Below are 22059 nucleotides of genomic sequence, written 5' to 3' on the forward strand. Positions count from 1 at the left end.
TTGGTCCTGTGTATATACTTTTAGTAAGCACTTTAAGCTTGATACTTTCTCTTGGTTCAAATCAAGCTTTGCTAGGACTATTCTGCAGGGGCTCCTGGACTACTCTTCTTCCACTTCCCAAATGTAGTTAGCTATTGTAATCCACCTCTGTAGCTAAGGCTACTGCAACAGTAATCAGTATGATGAACATAGCACAGCTGTGTAAGTTGAAGTTACCATAACAACAGATGTTCGAATGATCACTGCTGCAGTAGCTGCTCCCTCCCTCCATCCCCATTTTTTGAATGTGTTTTTTATGGCAGTCTCCTCCCTCTTTCTGCTTGCAGGAGAGCTCTGATGGGCTTCGCCCCCTGACTTGTCTTTTAGTAAGCGCAGCTTGAGCTGGTTGACAGTTTGGGAACGTGGAAGGTGCCCTTATGCTTTGAAAGATGACCTGCCATAATATTCTTTGCAGGATGTAATCCATGTAGTTAAGGCTGCTGCAACAGTGATCATTTGAACATCTACTGTAATGGAAAGTTCGACTTACACACCTGTGCTTTTCTTACTGATAACATTGCAATTTGTACAGTTTTAATAGCTTTTATTGCTCACAAAATATTTATATTTGTTTATCTTATGCTTTTACGTTTATTTTTTAGAAAATGCACTGGAATGCAATATGTGAGTAGGCTAGGCTAAGCTAGCAGGGGAATATTCCGTACCACATAGATGTTAGTGAGTTAAATATATGTTTAAAAAGTACATGTCTCCAGTCTTTAGAAATTTCTCCAGGCTTGAATGGCATGGGTAATAACAAATGTAATGGTACTGTAAGTTGACTTTGAGTTTTTGTCTTACCATTACAGATTTTGTCACCTTGTGCTTTGCTTTGGTACAGTCTGCATAGTACTTTTTCAATGTTATCTAATTTAATTTCAGTATCTGAAGTTACTTGGCTCTTAGTATCACAAATTACATCCCTGTTTGTGGAGTCAAACTTTTTCATAAGATTTTGTAAGTATATGTACAACTTGTGTACGAGAATAAATATTGGAATCTGCATACAGGTTCTTGATTTTTAAGTGTTTGCACATCTTAGATATTTATGAAATGGTTTCATATTATCTTCAATATCTTTGTATACATTTTCTTCATATTTTCCTCATCTTGTCTCACACTATTTTAATGCATCTGTCCAGTTTATTTCAGTTTTCAAAGTTGTAGTCCAGTGTTATTTCATTTCTTATATATTTTCATTTTTTTATTTCTCATCTCAATAAATATCCTGTTCTCATTGAAATATATTCTCTTGACCTTGTGTGCCAAGATCCTGATGAACATTTTTCACTTTTTTTTTTGCATTTAAACAATTTCCCTTTCAAAACTTGCCACATTCCTTCTGCTGTCTTTCCACTGAATGCATCACTCCAATTAGTTTTGCATAGTGGCTGTTTTGCTTCCATATAAATCTTTAATCTCTGTCTCATAACACCTCCATGTGAATTTTTTTTGGTGGTGATAGAATGTCTGTTACAGAAGCATTTGTACCCTGACCGAGCTGGTTTTCAATCATTGTTCTTTAACCATGTTTCTCAGACAATAACAGCATCCATTTTATGTGAACCCATCAGATTTTCCATTTAAAAATATTGCTAATGCTCCTTGCATTAACAGCTGGGAAAGATAATTCAAAACTTGCAGACTGTGAACAGCAAAATCCTGCCTTGTGTTAGTCAAATATTGTAACTGCTTTAAAATTTCTTTCCTTTGTCTTAGAAGCGGACTCCATCCTGCCTGTGTACATATATGTCAGAATTAGGCTTGGATATTCTATACATTCCCACCATTTTTTAATGAAGGTACTTAGCAAAAAATATTTTAATTCAAGCTAACCTGACTCTCCTTTCTGTTGGTATACTTTAATGTTTATATACTGGAGCAGTGTTTGATTTGCAAAATTAATCCATTCATAACCCTTTTTCCCATTTTTGCACATGAGGTCAAGGTGTCATTTCAGTAATGACAATCATCTAGATACAAGGTTTTACACCACCGAGTGGCTAAGTCCTGTTGCAGTAGTTCTTCCACACATACAGTCTTACGCACACTCACACCTATGGCCAATTTAGAGTGTCCAGTCCAACTACTGCATGTCTTTGGAATGCGAGAGGAAACCAGTGTGCCAGGAGGGAGCCTGCACGAACACTGAGAGGACATGCTGACTCCATAGAAGACATCGCAGCTGAGAATCGAACCAGGGAACCTCTTGCTGTGAGGCAAAAACATTATCCACTGTGCCACTCTGCTGCTCTATTTGCAAAACAAATGAGTCATGTTTAATGAGCATTTACTCTAGTTTTGGTAGGAAATGTAGTAATGAGTAGGAACTGTTTTTAGTTTTGGTAAGGGAGGTACGCTGGACCTTTTTTTTTTTTTTGTGGTGACACTCTTTAATGAGCACAAGTGGTAGCACAGCATCATCATATTGGTTTTATGCAGGTCAGAGTTTACATGCATATACACAAGGTGTTTTTGATGGTTAGGAATAGAGTGCATGGAAAATGCTGTGACAGGTAACTGTTTAGGTGATTTTCTGCTCTGTCACATTAGGGAATATGTTTTAAGAGCAGCAGTGCCACCACCATGTTGGTGAGGTTAGTTCTTTGTATAGTGCCATTACTTGTCTGTATTGTTAAAGTATTGGTAAATGTAACATAAACTCAAAATAATTTTAAAAAGTAAGGCAACACATTTTCGGTTCACTGGTTAGATTACTAAAACTGTCTTAATGTACATGATTGGAGCTCTGACTATGATACAGACACCTCAAGTTTGACAAGAAGCTCAGACTCTGGAGGAGCAAAATGGAGAGAAGGCAGAATTAAGAGATTATGCTTTTTTCCCTTTCACTGGAGAGGTTAAGGAATTGAGGGTTGCACACTCAGGGGCACTTAAAGCCTCGAGCTCAAAGTTGAGACTGGGGTTACCTCATGTTGCTTACATGTGATGGGATTAGGCTTGAGGTGAAATATCTGAATAGGAAACTTCCCTTTGCTGGTCTATGCGCCTCAACCTTCCAGAGGTGCATTCTGAGCATGAAAGGAAAGTGGCTTTACAAAACTGTCCCCCAGCTTGACAGTAATATGATGGTCCAGTCCCCCATTGATTTCCTGGTGCACTGGTAATCCACCCCACTGCTAAGCCTATGAGTTTCCTCCAAAAGGGAGACCCTCACAATGAATAGTTAGGCTTGGGGTGTCACCATTAAGCTTGACGAGCTGATAAGAATGAAATGATGCTGCAAAGCTGGAAACTTTTAGTCAGCAGTGACTGGGTTGAAAAAAGAAAAAAAAAAAAGGGTCATCCTCACAAGAGTTTTACCAGCAAATCAGACATAGTACTCGTTTAGCCACACCCTTTGTATATCTTACAAAATGTAATGCCAGTCTTACAATACTTTACTTCCTGCAGTATTAGACTCAAGAAGCTGAATGCTTTTGCTGGACAGTTAGAGATAAACCCTTTTCTTTTCTCTGTGTCCTATGAAATTTTTCTTGCGTGATTGTTCACAGCGTGATGTCTAGCTGTCAGGTGTTTATTATTAAACAATGGAAGCTAAATGTTTCATTAGTGACTAGGATTTTCAGTTTGTCATTCTAATGCCTTTGAACTTGGGTAGGCATGACCAGTTTTGGGTAGGGATGACCAGCTTCAGTGAACCTATTCCTTCAAGAAGGTCTGGATTCTGAATGTAGCAGACTGTGTCACTGAACTGGGCTGTCAAGGACATTGCTTGTTAGCATTTTTGAGTGTCTTTTTTTACACTAAAGAGTTAGCTTTGGCTCTCTGCCTAAAACAGATATTTTTTAATCCATTTGTGGAATTGTCCACTATGTACGTGTGTGTCGTAATCTTACAAGTTTGTTTTCAGGGAGCAATATTTACAAAGTTCATATCCTAAAAAGCAATTGCTGTAAAGGAAATGTTGTAGGCTGTAAGGGTAATTTAGGTTCATTGACTTGTTTTGATTAGATACCTTTATCAAGTAACCAGCTAAACGAATGTACTTTTCTCTGTTTTCCTAATTTTAGCCTTACAGTCAGCCAAGTTGGCCAGAACTTCACATTTGTACTTACTGACATTGACAGCAAACAGAGATTTGGGTTCTGCCGTTTATCTTCAGGGGCGAAGAACTGCTTCTGTATATTAAGGTAAGACAGTATAGGGTATGGTCAACTGTGGGAAAAAGTAGTGACCTTTCTTTTTTCATAATTAATATAGTCATCTGTCAGAAGTGTATGTTTGACTTCTTTTGAAGAACGTCATTGCATTTTTGTAGAGGGAAAGTAATTTCTGGAAAAGAAAAACATTTTACATCTTTTAGACATGAATGCTCATTTAGGTCAGCTGTTGGTACCTTCAGATGCACCATATATTAAGGCGTTAGAGGCTTGTGGCTTTGATGTATATAATCTCTTAATAAGTTATTTCTGAATCTTGGTATACAATGTTCTTTAATGATCAAAAAGCTTATATCCACACACATGTATTTCCTTGAGCAGATTGGTTACTTTAGGTGAATGCTGTTTGATTATGTGCTCTAACAGCTCATTTGGAAGTTGACAGTTCCAGCACGACTGTGATAAGTGATTTATTATTTCAGTAGAATAACAGACCTTTATGTAAACATAAGTAGGATGTTGCATCAATCTGCTTAGCTTGAAATTTCTGATAAATTCCTGTTTGTATGCATTTTTCGCCTGTTGCAAATATTATCAGAATTAAAGTTACTGTAGTTTGGGCCTAATTTTGTTAATTTATACAATACTACTTGCCTGTAGTGTTCTTATTGCCATAATATTGTAAAATTGGGGTATAAAATGCTATATTACTGCAGGACCACTTTTAGGCAATTCCATATTGAAAGGATTCCCCTAATTAGTTTTAGAGAAATGCATTGAGTTCCACTTTACCAATTCAATTCCTATCAAAAATATGTTTTTTTTTTTTTTTGGAATGCCATTTGTTGTCAAAGTGATGTCTTGAAGTTAAGGTCATACATATAATTTGCATTTTTGATTCAGTGATTGTGGTGAAGTTTTGTTTTAGGTTTTTATATAGACTGATTTTCTAATGTGTGGCCGCTAGCTCTGGTTTGACAGTTTGAAGAACAAGGATAAAGCAGTCATTTTAACTTTGATTTAAAAATTAGATGTTAAGTTGTCAATCTCGCCTTCATTCTTGCTTGATGGGTTCGGAGCCGATCCTCGGCTCCGACTCGGCACTTGCTTTAGCTCGAGAACTCCTTTTACCAGCTCGAGGCAGCCCCATATCCCATGATGCAAGGCAGTAAGTACCCAGATCTCGCTTTGCAGCCGCTTGGGAGGTCTTCTCTTTACCAGCTCCTGGTAAGTAGTTCACATTTGTGATATTTCAAGCCCCTTTAGTTTAAAACTAATTTTTGATAGTTTAAATCTATTTCTACCCTTTTTCTGACAGAAATCCCTGTCTCTTTTAATTTTTTGTTAGTCAATTTTCCCTATCCCACCCCCCCCCCTGTTAGGGTGTGTGTGTTGGTGTTTTTATAAAATACCTCTTGGTATTTTGTTTAATTTAATTTTGACTGGTGTGTCTGTGTTTGTGTGTTTCGGCACCATGTCAAAGGAGAGGGTTTCAGGTTTTAAGAAGTGTGACTCGTGCTGTCAGAAGATGTCTCTGACAGACGGTCACACTTGCCTGTATTGTTTGGGCCCTCTTCACCTGCAGGACTCCTGTGCTATTTGTCACTCCTTCAGCCAGAGAGTCCTGCAGGAGAGAACAAGTTGATTCTCAGGGTCTTCTTAAGCCGGAGGGCTCTCCGGCTAAGTCGGCTCCACAAAAATCAACAAAAACTGCCAAGGCCCAGGCTACTGTTTCTAAGCCTGCGGCCTCGGCTCCGACTCGTATTGAGTCGAGATCGGCTCGCTGGAGCCGATTCTGATCCACAGCTTTCGCCGATGGCTATCGGTGCCGAATCTGTTTTGACCACTTCGGCGTCGGCTCCGATCGGCTCCGACACCCATGTGGCAGGCATCGGTGTCGGCCCGATCGGCTCCGACACCGTTATTTAGCTGTATCGGCTCCGCTGGAGCCGATACATCGAGACGTTCTGTCGGCTCTGAGAAGTCGGTGCCGACAGGATCTGTAGTATCGGCTCCGATGGCCCATTCCAGGAAGAGGTCGGGGGCTCCTTCCTTGGAGGCGATACTTTCGGCCCGGCGCCTCTTCTATCGGAACGGAGCCATCGGAGCCGATCTTCAAGGTCATCCAGGTTGTCAGATCATGACCTAGAGAGAGTGGTCAGTAGATTACTCAAGTCACAGGTACTGGCCCAAATGCTACACAGTCCGTCTCAGCAGACGACTGTTGGTCCACACCCCGTTACAGTTCCTCCTTCAACTCTACCCCAGAGCTTGGAGTTGGAGTCTTTGGGCATGGTTACTGCTACGGCTGGAGGACGGATACCCCCTTCTGTTCCTTCAGCCCCTACTCTTATCTCCTCTTCCTTAGAGGGATTCGGTGGTCGGGCTTCCATGGTCTCCTCCGAGGGGTGAGTGGCATCGGACCCTTGTCCGAGCCTGCTCTTCCCCTTGGAGCCTCGGCCTTGGTGAGCTCGGCTCCGACATCTGCCTCGGAGACTTCCCTTTCGGTGGCCCCTGGAGTTCCTAGCTCTTCGGAGCGGGTTCTCTCGGACCTGCCTGGGAGGGGAGCATTCGAGGTGATGAAGAGTGTACTGGCCACTGGTATCAGTCAGCAGTCTCTTCCCGTAGCTCCTCCCTCTATTGTACCTGTTGACATCTCTGCCACTTCTCTTGCTACAGGACCCAGAGATCCTCCGCCTCAGGTTTCCCCATTGGGAATTTCCCCTCTTCCGAGGATTCTCCTGATGTTTCGGGAGATCCTCCTAGGAAGAGGACTTGTAAGAGGAAGCATGTAGACTCCCGAGTCTGTCACGCCGGATACTGACTTTGATGAGTCAGAGGGATCCCCTAGATCCCCTCTGAGGATGTCTCCTTTTCAGACATCCTAGAACTTCTAAAACAGAGGGAAACTGGCCCACCAACAATCCCTCTGAGGATGAGTCAGTATACCTAGAGGCGTTTGGATCTCGGCCCTCCACCTCCTGGGTGTCTCCGCCTTCGACCCCTTATGCAGGTTATTGCACGAAGGCGTGGACATCTCCTGACTCTGTAGAGCCAGTCCCTAGGAGGCCTTCTAAATTTATCACTGCCCCTAGTGACAAACAATTCCTTACCAAGGGTGTCCCGCTGATGCCATGGTGGTGGCTGCGGCCACCAAAAGGAACTTGCAGATCCTTCCGTGCCCGCCCATCCTCCTAATAAGGTCTCTAGGACCATGGATACGTACGGCAAGCGGATGTTTTCCTCAGCGACCTTTGCTATGCTCGCTGAATTATCTTTGTCACTTCACCAGACTCCAGAGAGATATCCTGAAGGAGCTGGGAGAAGTAGTTCAGGATCCTACAGCTGCAGGGGCTCAAGAAAAGATTGCTTCGCAGCTAGGAACCCTCAATTCCATTGCTAACTCCTCCATGCGGCTAATATCTTATGCTGCGGATGGAGCTAGTAGAGCCGCAGGCACAGGTGTGGCTCTTAGACGCCAAGCCTGGATGCGGCTATGTGATTTTGCGGATCCCTTTAAGGCGTCCTTCACAAGTTCTCCCTTTGATGGGTCAGCTTTGTTTGGCCCTCAGGTGAAGGAGACCTTGACCAGGTGTGAGCAGGACGGCAAGACTCTTTCTGCTGTTGGAGTCCGTTTTTCCACCCCTTCTAGGCCTTATCCCAAAGGACAGAAGGGTGGGAAGATGTGGTTCCGAAATCCCAAGGAGTCACGCCGATTCACGTGGTCAGTTTACCCCTAGAGGCAGAGGGGTAACAACAACAGACGCCGCTCTAGAGGCAGAGGGGTCCAAGAACCAGGGAAACAGGGAGCCTCTCTCTGATAAGCCCTTTCAGCATCCCTGAGGTGTTGCCCGGCTGTCCCTCCTTGGAGGCAGTCGGGAAGATTATCACTGTACCCAGAAGCCTGGCATTCCCTCACTCAAGACAGATGGGTACAGTCGATCATATCCAAGGGTTACATAATTCCTTTCGAGGAAAGTCCCTTCCCTCAAGTTCCCTTCCAGATGTACCACCCGGTCTAAGGGACATTGCAGAGTTAGAAATCGCAAAACTACTGCAAAAAAGAGCCATTCAGCCAGTTACAATAGACCATTCAGAGCCCGGAATCTACTCAAGGTTCTTTTTGGTCCCCAAAAAGACTGGAGACCAATATTGGATCTCAGCAGACTCAACAAGTCTGTCAGGAAGACAAGATTCCGAATGGTCACTCTTCAGTCAATTCTGCCCTTCTTACAGAAGGACAACTGGATGTGCTCAATAGATCTTCAGGATGCACTATCACATCAAAATTCACAGACGCCCAGGAGATTTCTCCGCTGGCTGGGGTCCAGTCATTTCCAGTTCAGAGCCCTGCCCTTTGGTCTCACTACAGCCCCCAGAGTGTTCACCAAATGCATGGCAGTGGTCACGGCTCACCTGAGACGTCAAGGATTCCAGGTGTTTCCGTATCTCGACGACTGGCTCCTGTCAGCCACCACCAGGCATCAGCTTATACAAGCCAGGGATTACACAATAGACCTTTGTTCTCATTTGGGCATCTCAGTCAACTTCGAAAAGTCATCCTTATCGCCCTGCCAGTCTATTACCTTCATAGACGCAAACTTAAACACTGTTCGGATGTCAGCTACCCTTACAGAACAAAGAGTTTCAGACATTCAGACTCATGTCAGGATCATTCTGGCCAGCAAGAAAGTACAGGCCAGAATGGTTCTAAAGGTATTAGGTCTCATGGCTGCGGCCATTACTCTTCTCCCCCTGGCTCGATTCTACATGCGCCTCCTTCAGTGGATGCTGTTCACACAGTGGTCATACCAGCAACTCCCAATGCGTCACCAGATTCTGGTGACACAAACATGCAAAGAACATCTTGCTTGGTGGATCACATCGCCTCAGGTTCACCAAGGCAGGTGCTTTGTACCTCCGTCCCCGATAGCCACTGTCACCACGGATGCCTCCCTGATCGGGTGGGGGTCATTATCAGGGCAGGATGGTTCATGGGACGTGGCAACCGCTCGAGTACCATCTGCACATAAATGTCCTGGAGATGAGAGCAGTGCTTTTAACGTTGCAAGCCCTCAACGACTTTCTTCCCGTTGGGACAATTGCAGTCCACACAGACAACATGTCTGTAGTTTGGTATATCAACAAACAGGGCGGAACCAAGTCCTACCCCTTGTGTCGAGAAGCGCTCAGACTATGGCAATGGGCGATCTCCTCTCATCGGTTTCTGGTAGCAACGCATATCCCTGGGAAAACCAACATTATAGCGGACAGATTGAGCAGAGCTATTCTCATGCCTCACGAGTGGTCTCTCAAGCAATCCATAGCGGAAGAGATTTTTCTGGAATGGGGTCGTCCATGTTGCGATCTTTTGCTACTCCCCAAAACAGCAAATGTCCAGACTTCTTCAGCCTCTTCCTCTATCAGGCCATCCCCCAGAGACGCTCTGACCCAGGATTGGCCCCAGGGACTTCTTTATGCCTTCCCTTCTTTCCTCTGATCCCTCAGGTGATCCAGAAAGCTACCGCTTTGAGAGCCAAATTGATTCTCATTGCCCCTTACTGGCCTCGACAAGTTTGGTTCCCGTTCCTCCATCATCACCTTTTGGTGCAGCCGTGGCATCTGGACCCAGTGCCAGATCTACTGATTCACCAATCTGGTCAGCTGCACCGGTCAATCCCTTCTCTCAACCTCACAGCATGGTTGCTCCACTTCCTTCCTTAGCCAGGCTTCCTTTGATCTCTAACCCAGTTAGAGATATCATAGTAGCTTCACTAAAATCCTCTACCAGGAGGATTTACACAAGCAAATGGAAACGTTTCTCTTATTGGGCTAAGGCCCAAAATATTGATCCTTTTACTGCCCCTGTTCAGGCAGTTCTGGACTTCTTAGCAGAGATTTTTCATGCAGGCTCCTCTTCTTCCACAGTCAGAGTTCAGCTGGCTGCTATTTCTAATTTTCATGTCGGGATAGCAGATCATAATATTATGTCCCATAGGCTCTGCAGGGCCTTCTTGAAAGGAATTTTCCTACTAAAGCCTCCAATCAGGAATCCTCCTCCTCAGTGGGATCTAAATTTAGTGCTGACATCCTTGATTCTTCCCCTTCGAGCCAGCTGTTTCTTGTTCCCTAAAATATCTTTCTTGGAAAACGTTATTCCTAGTGGCTATTACATCTGCCAGGAGGGTGTCTGAACTTCATGCTCTTTCGGTTCGACCCCCCTATTTGATTTTTCACAAAGACAGAGTATCTTTGAGAACTAATCCATCCTTTTACCTAAGGTCGCTTCAAAAACAATCTGAATCAATCCATTGATCTCCTGTATTTTTCCTAACTATTCAGATAGAGCTGAACAAAAGCTACATTATCTTGACGTCCACCGTCAGCTTAGATATTATTTGGACAGAACAAAAAATTTAGAAAATCTGATCAACTTTTTGTTTCCTATGCAGATAATAAAAAGGCCTTCCTGTTTCTAAAGTGACTTTGTCCAGATGGCTTTCTTCGGTCATCACTGAAATTTATACGATCAGGGGAAAACAGCTGTGCTCAAAACCTAAATCACATTCAACTAGGAGTTTAGCTACTTCTACAGCCTTTCAAGCTAGACTGCCTTTGGACACTATTTGTGCAGCGGCCACTTGGGCCACTCCTCACACTTTTGTTTCCCATTACAAATTGGACTTGGCCTCCAGGGACAGAGCCAGTTTTGGCTCTACAGTCCTCAAGAGTTTGTTCCATTGAGCCACCCAGGATAGAGGTGCTAGGGACGCGGTCCAATCAAGCAAGAATGAAGGCGAGATTGACAACTTAACATTAAGAAGTTATGTACCTACCATAACGTTCCATGTTAGTTGTCTTCTCGCTTCTTTCTTGCGACCCTCCCTCCTTCCCCCTGGCCTGGACAGACCTTGTATAAGAAACTATTATGCTAAAGACCATTCAGACCTGGTCCTTTTTCCATCTGTAAGTTTCTTCTTCCTTTGGGAAGTATTTTATGCTTGGTGTTATTGCCCTTTGTCAACAAACGAGATCTGGGTACTTACTGCCTTGCATCATGGGATATGGGGCTGCCTCGAGCTGGTAAAAGGAGTTCTCAAGCTAAAGCAAGTGCCGAGTCGGAGCCGAGGATCGGCTCCGAACCCATCAAGCAAGAAAGAAGGCGAGAGAAGACAACTAACATGGAACGTTATGGTAGGTACATAACTTCTTATTTTCATTTCATCCCCTTTCTCTGTGGCGGTGTGACTTTGGTGTGAGACTATTTAAACTCTAGGGCTTGGAAGGGCATGCAAAGCATTTCTCATGTGTGTATGTATGTGTTTTATATTTGTTTTCAACACTGGAGTTTTCTTTTCATTAGTTGTGTTTTATGTTTTCTGTTGGTAGTTTTGTTTAAATATTTTCACATCAGGTATTATATTTTGTTATTTTCTCCTGTAGTAGCTTAGGGGGATACTATTTCAAGAGTTGTATTGTATGAGAGATTTATTTATTTATTTATTTATTTTACATTTGTTGACCGGGCTAGTCTAACTGGATACATGTCCATTTTCAGTAGAGGCCCAAGGAGAAAAGCTCCACTGTAACAGTCTATGGTAACAAACTTAAGAAAAAAAATATGTACAAGAGTTTAACTAAAACTACTAAGCAGGAGTTAGTAACTAATTAGAATACAGAACAACAGAAAAGCAATTAGTGTAATAAAAACACACAGCAATACGAGCAGTATTATAATACAGAATAAAATTTTTTTTTTTTTTTTTTTTTTTAGCATCTTAGAGGTGATAGGGGGTAAAACATAAGCAAAGTAAGTAGTTGTAATCGGAGGTAAAATCATAAGAAAGAGGAAGTCACAAGCTGAATAGAGTCAAGGGAAAAAAGAAATTGAAGTGGTGGGAGGAGTGGTATCAGCTAGATGGAGACAAGGCAGAGTGAGAGAAGGAGAAGTACTACTTATCTATATGATGGGTTTGTACAGTGCAGATAGAGGTGTTTGGAAAAGAGGTGGAAAGATGTGTAAGTAGAGAACGAGAGTCAGTCAGGGGAAGAGCAAGGGCAGAGCCAATGTGATTTGAGGTGGGTCTTTAAATGTTTCTTGAAGAGGGGTGTTGAGGTCAAGGTAGTAAGTTCACTAGTGAGCTTGTTTCAGTGTGTACCCACAGCATTTGAGAAAAGGGAGTCACCTGCTTTGTTCTGAGATTTACATGTGGCTACTAGAAGTTTATTAGCTGAGCATAGGTTAGAGAGATTTTTATAGGGGGAAATAAGAGTACTAAGAATAGGTGTATTAGAAGGGAAGTGGAGTATCCTGTGGGTAATAGTCAGTTGTTGGAGTAGAATGAGATTTTGCAGTTCAAGCCAACCTAGCTGTCTGAGATTTAAGCAATGATGAGTCCGATATGGGGCACCTGTAGCAAACCTGACAATGTTGTGGTAGGATGAGGCTAGTTTTGATAGGTTTGTTTTTGATAGGTTAATAAAGGTTGGGGAGGCATACAGTAGTGTTGAGATGAGATGTGTTTGAGCTAAAGATATCCTAGTCTCTGGTGTGAGAAATTGTTTAAGTCTATAGAGTGCACCTATTTTTTGTTAACTGTTTTTATAGTTAAATTGATGTGAGCATCAAAGTTTAGTTGATTATCTATTGTCACACCAAGCGGTTTTGTAGTGCTGTCGGGTGATATAATTGTGCCATTGTTAGAGACAATAGTAAAGGAAATTGGGATGGACTTATAAGTTGGAGTAATCAATAGTAACTTAGTCTTTTTAGGATTAAGGAGGAGACAGATGTGTTTGAACCAATTTTCTGCTGCAGTAAAACATTTTGGGTACATGAATGTAGTTCAGCAGGAGACATTGCAGTGCAGATGAGTGTAGAGTCATCTGCATACTGAATGCAAGTGGAGGATGGGAAGGAGGTATTCAGATTATTAATAAAGATGGAGAAGAGGAGGGGACCTAGAATAGAGCCTTGTGGGACTCCAATGGAGACTGGGAGCTGGGAGGATAAATGACCATCCCAGAGTACTGCTTGTTGTCTATTTGACAGGTAGGAGTTGAACCACAGAATAGCCATTGTGTCAAGAAAAAGGGATTTAAGCATATCAATCAGGAGATGGTGATTTACCATATCGAATGCTTTTGAGAGGTCAAGAAATAATGCAGATGAATATAGATTATTGTTGCGATTTTTGTTGATGGTGTCTGTGAAGGTGAGAAGGGCAGTGGTGGTACTATGGAATGGTCTAAAGCCGTGCTGTGAGTCAGCAAGTAGGTTATTATGGAGAAGGTGTTCTAGAAGTTGTTGGTGGACACATCGTTCCATGATTTTAGCTAGAGGAGAGAGTAGGGCTATAGGACGGTAGTTTGAAAGTTCAGTTGTATTTCCCCCTTTATGTAAGGGGATGATATGGGAGATTTTCCAGAGAGATGGAATAGTGGATTCGGTTATGGTTCTGTTTATTAAGATGGAGACTGGGAATGCTAGTACCTTTGCAGCTAGCTGCAGATACTCTGCTGGCAGTTTGTCTGCTGAGGGGGTACAAGGTTTAAGTTTTTGGAGTTGGTTGTGAATGAAGGCTGTGGATACTGTGTTCAACTTTAAAGTGGGTATTTTATTATTAGGAGGGTTGAGTTCAAGGGTTGTTGGTGGAGTTAAGGTGTTGGCAAGAGAGGTGACTGTTTCTGAGAAGAAGTTATTTATGATGTCAGCAATTTTATTAGGAGGGGTCTGAGTTAGGTTGGCAGGGGTGGGTGTTTTGGAGTTTCCAGGGTATAGGAGTTTCTTGATTCCAGACCAAAATATTTGAGGGTTTTGTTGAAATTTAAAGTTGAAGTTTTTTTTGTCAAGGAGTATAAGTTTCTTTGTGGTATTTCTAAGGTGTTTGAAATGTTGGTGGTCAGTGGGGTTTTTTGTGGTTCTCCATTTTGCCCAAAGTTTGTTTCTTAGTATCATTTTTTGCTTGGTTTCTTTGGAAAGCCATGGAGCTGCTTTGGACCTTATTTTAATTTGGCGAGATGGGGCGTGGCTGTCCAGAATTTGGAGGAATTTATTATTGAAATAAGTGACTGCCTCTTCAAGAGGAAGGTCTTTGAGAGGTGCCCAGTTGCAAGCTTTAAGTTCTAGGAGGAAGTTGGGAAGGCTAAAGTTTTTCTTACTGCATATAGTTCGATATATTGACTGCATAGGACTACTATATTTTTGTTTGGAAATGTATGTAGGGAGGTGGTCACTAATATTGTCAGGGAGTATACCTGTTTTATATGCATGGGGATTGTTATTAACAAGTATCCAATTAAGAATACTCTGCTTCTTGGTAGGTTTATGTATTCTTGTAGGGAAGTTTATGATTTGTTGGAACATGTAGAGGTTTATGAGAGAGGTGGGTTTAGTGGAACAGCAGGAGTTCCAGTCAATATTGAGATCACCTAAGAAGATAATTTCTTGTGGGATGGTAGAAGAGAGCCAGCTAAGGATATTTTCAAGTGTATTTATATTTTTCCGGAGGGATGTAGCAACACATAATATACATTGCTTTGTTCTTATTAATCTGAAGTTTGGAGCAAAGGAGTTCAGCATTTGTAGGAGAGGGAGGTCGGTAGTCTATCAGGCTAATTTGTAATTCAGATTTATAAAGTATGGCAACTCCCCACCTTTTTTGTTTGGTCGATCGAGTCTTAAGATACTGTAACCAGGTGGGGTAATTTCATTGTCTTTGATTGCTGGTTTAAGCCAGGTTTCTGTTAGGCAGAGGATGTCAAATGAGTAGAAGTCAATTAGGGCATGGAGCTGGGTAATTTTATTTGTTATACTACGAATATTTAGGTGAGCAACTGTAAGAGAGTTGGGCGAAAAAGGGGATTTCATGGCTTTAGTATTGTGGTCAGTGGGGGTAAGTGGAAAGGAGTTGTTAGGGCCAGGGTTGGGATGTATGTTCCCATGAACCAGTAAGAGCAGGAGAGGGGAGGGAAATCTTTCTGCGTATTTCGAGTAGGTGAGGTAGAGCCTTCTGGTTTTGTAGTATTTGTTGTGGTTTATTCGGTGTAACTGGGGAGGAAGGTATGGGGATGATGATGACAGGGTAGGATATGGTATTGAGGTTGGGAGGAGAGTAGGGTTAGTTTGCTTTGATGATGTAAGGGAGCCTGTCAGACTTAGGTTTTCATAGTAGGTAAGAGTGTAAGATATAACCAGGAAATTTAGGAATGTGAATGAACACAGTATGTTAAGGTAAATTAAAGTATTAGGTTTCATAGTGCTGGAAGTAGTAAAATGGGTGTGGTGTTTGGAGGGAGTGTTGAGGGGGGAGGTGTGGATGGTGCTAGATAGGTTTGGAAGTGTGAAATGAGTCAGTATTGTGATAGGTGGTAAGATACTAGGGGGTGTGGCAAGGCAAGTATAAGGGTGGATACACTGGGGGTGGGTGGGATTTGGGGGTAGGGTAGGGGAGCGAAGTGAGCCCGCAGGGCGAACGGAGCGGGTTAACCCTCTGAGGGAGAGTGGATCCAAGGAAAACAGTGGAGATATGAAAGGTAAGGGTAGTTTGGATGAGAGTAGGTGGAAGGAGAGGGCTTAGAAAAAAGTGAAATAAGCAGGGTAGATAGGTGATAAAGTTCAGTAGAGGTCTAAGGGTAAAGTGGAGATGCAGTACAAGAGGTTGAGTCAGTCTGTGAACATGAGGAGTGGGAAGGTAGTTAGAGGGATAGCTTCTAGGAGAAAAAATGTCACCTGGTGGCAAGATGCAGTACAACAAGCTAAAGGTTTTGTTTGGGAAGTAGCAGGTCAGGGGATTCAAGGAGGGAAAAAAAGTGTAAAGACGTACAGGAGGATAGGTGTAATAAAAGGGGAAAATTGAGAGTAGAAAAAAAAGGTCTTTGCTGCTGGTAGCCTTAGCTGGGGAGTGTACAATGAACCTGAGGTGTAAATACAAGAAATAGTAGTTGTATTGCCTGCAGGTTAAAATAACATACTTTCTTTTCCTTGCTGGACTGAAGCACAGGGTGTACAAAGGTGCAATTCCTTAGTTTTGGAGATTGGGCAGCAGTTGCTGTGGTGGGATGAGTCAGTAGGTCAGCAGCAGATAGGGCAGATTCCCAACTGTGAATCAGTATGCCAGGTTGGTTCGTTCCTGTTCCTTGCTGGACTCAAGCACAGGCTGTACAAAGGTGCAATTCCTTAGTTTTGAGATTGGGCAGCAGTTGCTGTGGTGGGATGAGTCAGTAGGTCAGCAGCAGATAGGGCAGATTCCCAACTGTGAATCAGTATGCCAGGTTGGTTCGTTTCTTTTCCTTGCTGGACTGAAGCACAGGGTGTACAAAGGTGCAATTCCTTAGTTTTGGAGATTGGGCAGCAGTTGCTGTGGTGGGATGAGTCAGTAGGTCAGCAGCAGATAGGGCAGATTCCCAACTGTGAATCAGTATGCCAGGTTGGTTTGTTTCTTTTCTTTGCTGGACTGAAGCACAGGGTGTACAAAGGTGCAATTCCTTAGTTTTGGAGATTGGGCAGCAGTTGCTGTGGTGGGATGAGTCAGTAGGTCAGCAGCAGATAGGGCAGATAGTGCAGATTCCCTAACAGAGTAGACCTGTCTAAGGTAATTTGTAGTGTTTTGCTGATTGTAATCCTCCCCATGTGGAAATATGGTGTTGCATTGATGTGATAAAATTTAGAAGTGTAGAAGTATCTAAAGCTGGATGAAATCACAAAGTTGTATTTGCTAAATGACCTTTCCCCTGATGAAGTCTGTCTGAAATAGCATTTGGCAAAATTTCCACATATTGGAGAATTGCATTTTTCCCCAAGTTATGTCAGTTTTCATAGTGGTTCTGATTAAGTGGTGGGTGCAGGGACTTTCCCCATGCATATCGATAGTGTGAGGAAGGTTTATTCCCCTCCTGGAGGGGGGTTTCAATGACCGCTCCCAGTTTGCAATCATCTGTGAACTTTGTTAGCCAGTGGCCTTTGCAATGGCTTTGACATTCAAGAAATAGATGCTGATGAGGAGTGGGCCAAGCACAGAGCCCTGGGTGATTCCACTGGTTGCCGGCCTCTTGGCCTCAATAATTCTAACCTCCTGAGGCCTGTCAGTGAGCCAGCTAACTATCCAGCATGTTATAAAATAGTGTATACCTAGTTCTGTAAGTTTGTTGACAATGCCCAAGTGGGGAATTGTACCAAATGCCTTAGCCAGATCTAGGTAGGCAATATACACAATTTCCCCTCATCCATTGTCTTAGTGAGTTTTTTTAAAGAAGTCCACCAGATTCAGTAAGCATGACCTTCCTTTGACAAAGCCAAACTAAGATAGATCCAGTGTCTAAAGGCCTCCTATGTTATTGTTGATAATTTCCAGAATTATTTCCATGGCTTTGCCTGTAAGCCAAGTCAGACTAATGGGTCTTCAGTTTCCAGGATCTTTTGAAGGTTCCCCCTTATGGAGGGGAATGACCATTACAGTCCTCCATTCACATGGCACAAAGCCTGTTTTAAGACTTTAGTTAAATAATGACTTCAGGGGTCCTGATAAGTTGTAATTTAGATTTTTCAGAAGGCATCCTGGGATGTTATCAGGGTCCATTGAGGCTGTTTTCCTGGCTTTGAGTACAACCAGTACATGCTCCCTAGTTATAGCTGGAGGGTTTAAGTTTGAGGGTATTATTGGGGGGTTGGGTAGGGATAATAGGGTGATAAAGCTGGAACTGAATTTGTCCGCCAATAGGTTTGCTGCATCACCGGGCTCAGTGAATGTGGCACCATAAGCCATCAGTTCAGCTTATTGCTCTGTGCTGCCCTTGAGGTTTCTGACATAGTTGTAGAAGGCCTTATGGTTATTTTTCACCTGGGATATCTAAGCCTCGAAGTTTGCTTGACAGGACATAATTAGCTCTCGTAGTTGTCTATTTACTTTGCTAAGAGAGTTTTTATCTTTATGGGATTTATCCTTCCTGATTTTTGCCATATTTTTTTTTCTTTTGTTGTATATCCTGCTTAATTTGGGATGCCTCCAGGGTGGTAGTTCTGGGCTTACATCTGGTAGGTACAGCAGCCTCTACGCAGTCATTGACATGGTTGTACAGTGTTTCTGAGAGCAATTCAGCACATGCTAGTGTGTTCTCGGGGTTTGGAGGGGCATTGAATTTGGACAAACCATCACTTTATAACAGGTAATTTGCCTTGGAATAGTTCCTAAGTGTTGCTGTTTTCAATGGGATTAAGGAGGTGATTTTGATTTTGAAGAAAGCTTTATGGTCAGACTTTACCAGAGTGGATGAGACATTGGGTGGATGCAGCATTCTCCCATATTTATGAGCACAAGGTCCATGTTGGAGCCTATAGTAGCCGTATTCACTGTTTGGTCAAGGGTGTATTTACAAAGTCCAATAATCTCAGCTCCTGTACATTTGAGGCTGTGTAGGATTCCAAATCTATAGAGGGGTAATTAAATTCTCCCATAAGTAGGGTGTTAGGTTGAATGGTAAGTGTCTCCAGTAGTTTCAGGTATGTATTGTGAGCTTTTTGGAACATGGAGGATGACCCATAGCTGGTTAGGATATGGTATGGGATTTTGTCTATGGTGATCTGCATGTGGAGGAACTCCGTCATGTCATCCTGTTTGACCACCCCAGAGGTATGCTTGTTATTGATGTGTATTGAGACACATCCACCTTTAGCCCTTGTTTGTGCAGCTACTGATCTAAAAGTGCGGAAGACACAGAAGCCTTGCACTGCCAGGGTACTGTCTGTTGCTTTAAACCATATCTCAGTAACTACATTAGATATCTGTATTCTCCACTGTGAGGAGGGGTTGGATGGAGTGTAGTTTTTTTTAGGTTCCTGACATTGAGCAGTAACACTTTGAGGTTCTGTTGAGTTGAGTTTGTTATGTTGGTAGATTTGTCCATTTGGCATTGCCTAAAGAAGGCATTATGTAGGCGGAAAAGCCATAGCCAGTATTTGAAAGCCTAGAGTGGAAAGGTGCAGACCATCTTTGTCTAAGCAGTGTGGTCAGTTGACCATGTCCTCCTAAGCTGACAAATATTATCCCCTTAGAATTACACCAGAAAGACAGCCAGTTGTTGAACTCAGTCATTTTTTGCTCATAGTGTGGCATCCTCTTCAGTGATGGTAATATGCAGCCCAGTGCCAGGCTCATACCAGCCTGATAAACACAGTCTGAAAGCTCCATAATGTCTCTTTTCATATAGTCCAGAGAGGTACATCTCAAGTCATTTACACGTATGTGGGCTGAGATAGAATCATACTGGTACTTGTGGTGTAATAACTTGAGTGCATGCATGATTTGGTGGATCCTGGCTCCAGGTAAGCAACCAACAGTTATTTTTTCCTTGTTAACCTAGTTAGAGGGGCATTGATATATCTTACAATGTAGCCCCCCCCCCCATTATGAGAGTCCTAGGAAGTGTGTTTTCTTGCCAGGGGGGCTCCACTGAGATTTACAGTACGTGTGGTATTGTGTTGTTTTTTTCTGAGTGCTTTTGGGCTTGCTGAGGGATAGCTTTAACAGGGGTGGTCTAGGTGATCTTTGTTGTTTAGGAAGATTGCTTTTAAGTACCTCAACATGTGTGTGTGCTATGTTATGTGGGTGTTGTGTGTCTGTGGTTTGTGAGAGCTTATCCACACCTCTCTTATACTGTGTCTGAGTCTTTTAGGATTAACCAGCTGTCAGTAAACCTGAGACGACTGTTACACTACCTCAAGATGCTCATACCCACCAAGCTGTGACTACAGAAAAGTTAGGAACGTGCATATTCATACTTAATATAGGAAAGTGGGTTAGGCAAATCTGGATCAGAGGCTTCGAATTACAGCCATGCTGGACAGCAGGATCAAAAGGAAGCTGTGTTTGTCAGTATTACCTGTGTGGTAAGCCTGAATGATTAAATTAAGAAAAAAGTAAAAAAAATAAATAAATAAATAGAAATACACATTGACTGTATTGATATATTCTTAGTTCAAAAGCCTTTCATATTGCATAACTAATATATGAAGCTGGGCTAAAAAAATACAGTAAACTCAGGATATGGGATAGGGAGTTTTTTGAATCACACAAATACTACCAAAACATAGTTTACTGAAAGGAGACAGACCTCTCTCCCCATACCTCCTATGTGGAAATTATTTACGTCCCTAGTCATTGTGTCTGACTGGCTAAAATTAGGAATAAGGATAACTGTTCAGAATGTTGGATTCTGGCTACAGCTAACTTGGCAAAAATAAAGTCCTATTTCCAGAGGGGAACAAACACAGTCCAGTTAAGGGTTTAAGCAGATCTTTATCTAAAAATGTATGGGTATTCTTGTCTGATTCCAAGCTGACAATTGAACAGCTTTAATAGTATCATTCCAGGGGGGAGGTATCAGGTCTGTCTGGGTAGAGATGGCTTGGTTGGTTGAAAAATTAAGCCACCATTTATATAGCCAGTGGCAAGGAACTGTAAATGGTGTCTCCACGTTACCTTGAAGTTAATTGAGTCTTATATCATTTCACATTTTAACAGTGTTGGGTATATCTCAGAAACCATACACAACAGAAGTGATAAATCACTACCTTAATGCAGGAATTGTTTTTAATAAAAACATTTTTTTAATAAATCAGGAAAAAAAGAAGAATAGAATTCAATTAGAAAGGATAAATTTGGTGATACTTTCATCCTTAGGCTTCCGTAGGTCCATCTCAAGATTACATTGCAGTTTTATGTGTATAATGCAAATTTATTATATACAGCTCTGCACATTTTGTGTACCCAGCACTGTTAAAATGTAAAATAATACAAGATTTAGTTACTTCAGGCTAACATGAAAACACCAGGTACAGCGCCTTTCTGTTGGCTTTTACAAATGTTGTCTTCATTTTTCCACTAACCAAACCATCTCTACCCAGGCAGACCTGGTATCATCCCCAGAATAATAAAGCTACTCAATTGTCTGCCTGGAGTCAGACAAGAACACTCACCCATCATTGAATAAAGATAAGGCTAAACAATTAACCGGACTGTTCTTTCCACTAGAAAGAGGACTTTATTTTTCCTAAGTTTTGCTAAGTTAGCTGCAGCCAAAATTTGGCATTCTGAGCAGTTATCTTTATTCCTGATAATGTTTTACTTTGCCCTGCATTCTTTTGAGGCTGCAGGTTGGATACCAGTCAGTTTAGTGCTTCATGGATTTCACAACTTTTTGACTGGCTAAAATTACTTTATGGTCCAGAAGCAGAAAAATATTTGGATTTTCTGGTATAATGTGTGTGTGTCTGTGTGTTTCTTGACCATACAGTTAAAATCTCTGAATTGTAGGCCATGCAAGTGTTCTTGTTGAATCATAGCTCATCAGTTTGACACAGAAGGAATTCTTGCCTCACATGTCTGCATGGTGTTAGTTTGACGGACTTCAGCTGTGGGGCCATTCAGTAAGAGTTTTTTTTATTTCTGTATTCTGCTCCTTTGTGCCCCACCTAGCGGTTATGTTGAAAGGTTCACATTGTAGTACCCGTTTCTTTCCCATTGCTTACATTGTCAGGACTTCCACCTAGCAGTCATCACAGGAAATTGCTGGAGATGAAAATGAATGAAATGTCTCAGCTAATATAATGCTGTCTGCAGATACCACAGCCATGTACAGCTGTGATGTTCAGAAGTGATACTCCCAGCTGTCATTAGTATACAGCTGGTACTGATCTTGCTACATGTTGCCTAGCTAAAATGTTTTTGGGAGCATACCTTTCAACCTGCAGACATGAAAAATAGACGCAAAGAACCCTGAAGAGTATGAACATAGTCTAATTAGCATAAAAGTTTATACCAAATAGCAATTAACTCCTCCCAGTTCTTATAGGAATGTGATAGACTACTCAGAAACAAGTTCAAAAATATAAAAAAACCCA

At 42.3% G+C, this 22059-nt stretch overlaps 1 protein-coding gene across 4 annotated transcripts in view; it reads left to right on the forward strand.

Moving 5' to 3' along the window:
- DENND1A (DENN domain containing 1A) overlaps positions 1 to 22059 on the forward strand; it is a 4751104-nt gene that overhangs the window by 1650621 nt on the left and 3078424 nt on the right. For all 4 annotated transcript variants that reach the window (XM_044058260.1, XM_044058262.1, XM_044058261.1 and 1 more), the window contains exon 5: positions 4074 to 4193. In XM_044058260.1, coding sequence (XP_043914195.1) covers positions 4074 to 4193 — 120 coding nt within the window. The remainder of the gene's footprint in view (positions 1 to 4073; positions 4194 to 22059) is intronic.

The sequence above is a fragment of the Protopterus annectens genome, chromosome 16.part0, assembly GCF_019279795.1.
Source record: "Protopterus annectens isolate FY-2018-M chromosome 16.part0, PAN1.0, whole genome shotgun sequence".
NCBI classification, from domain to species: Eukaryota; Metazoa; Chordata; order Ceratodontiformes; family Protopteridae; genus Protopterus; species Protopterus annectens.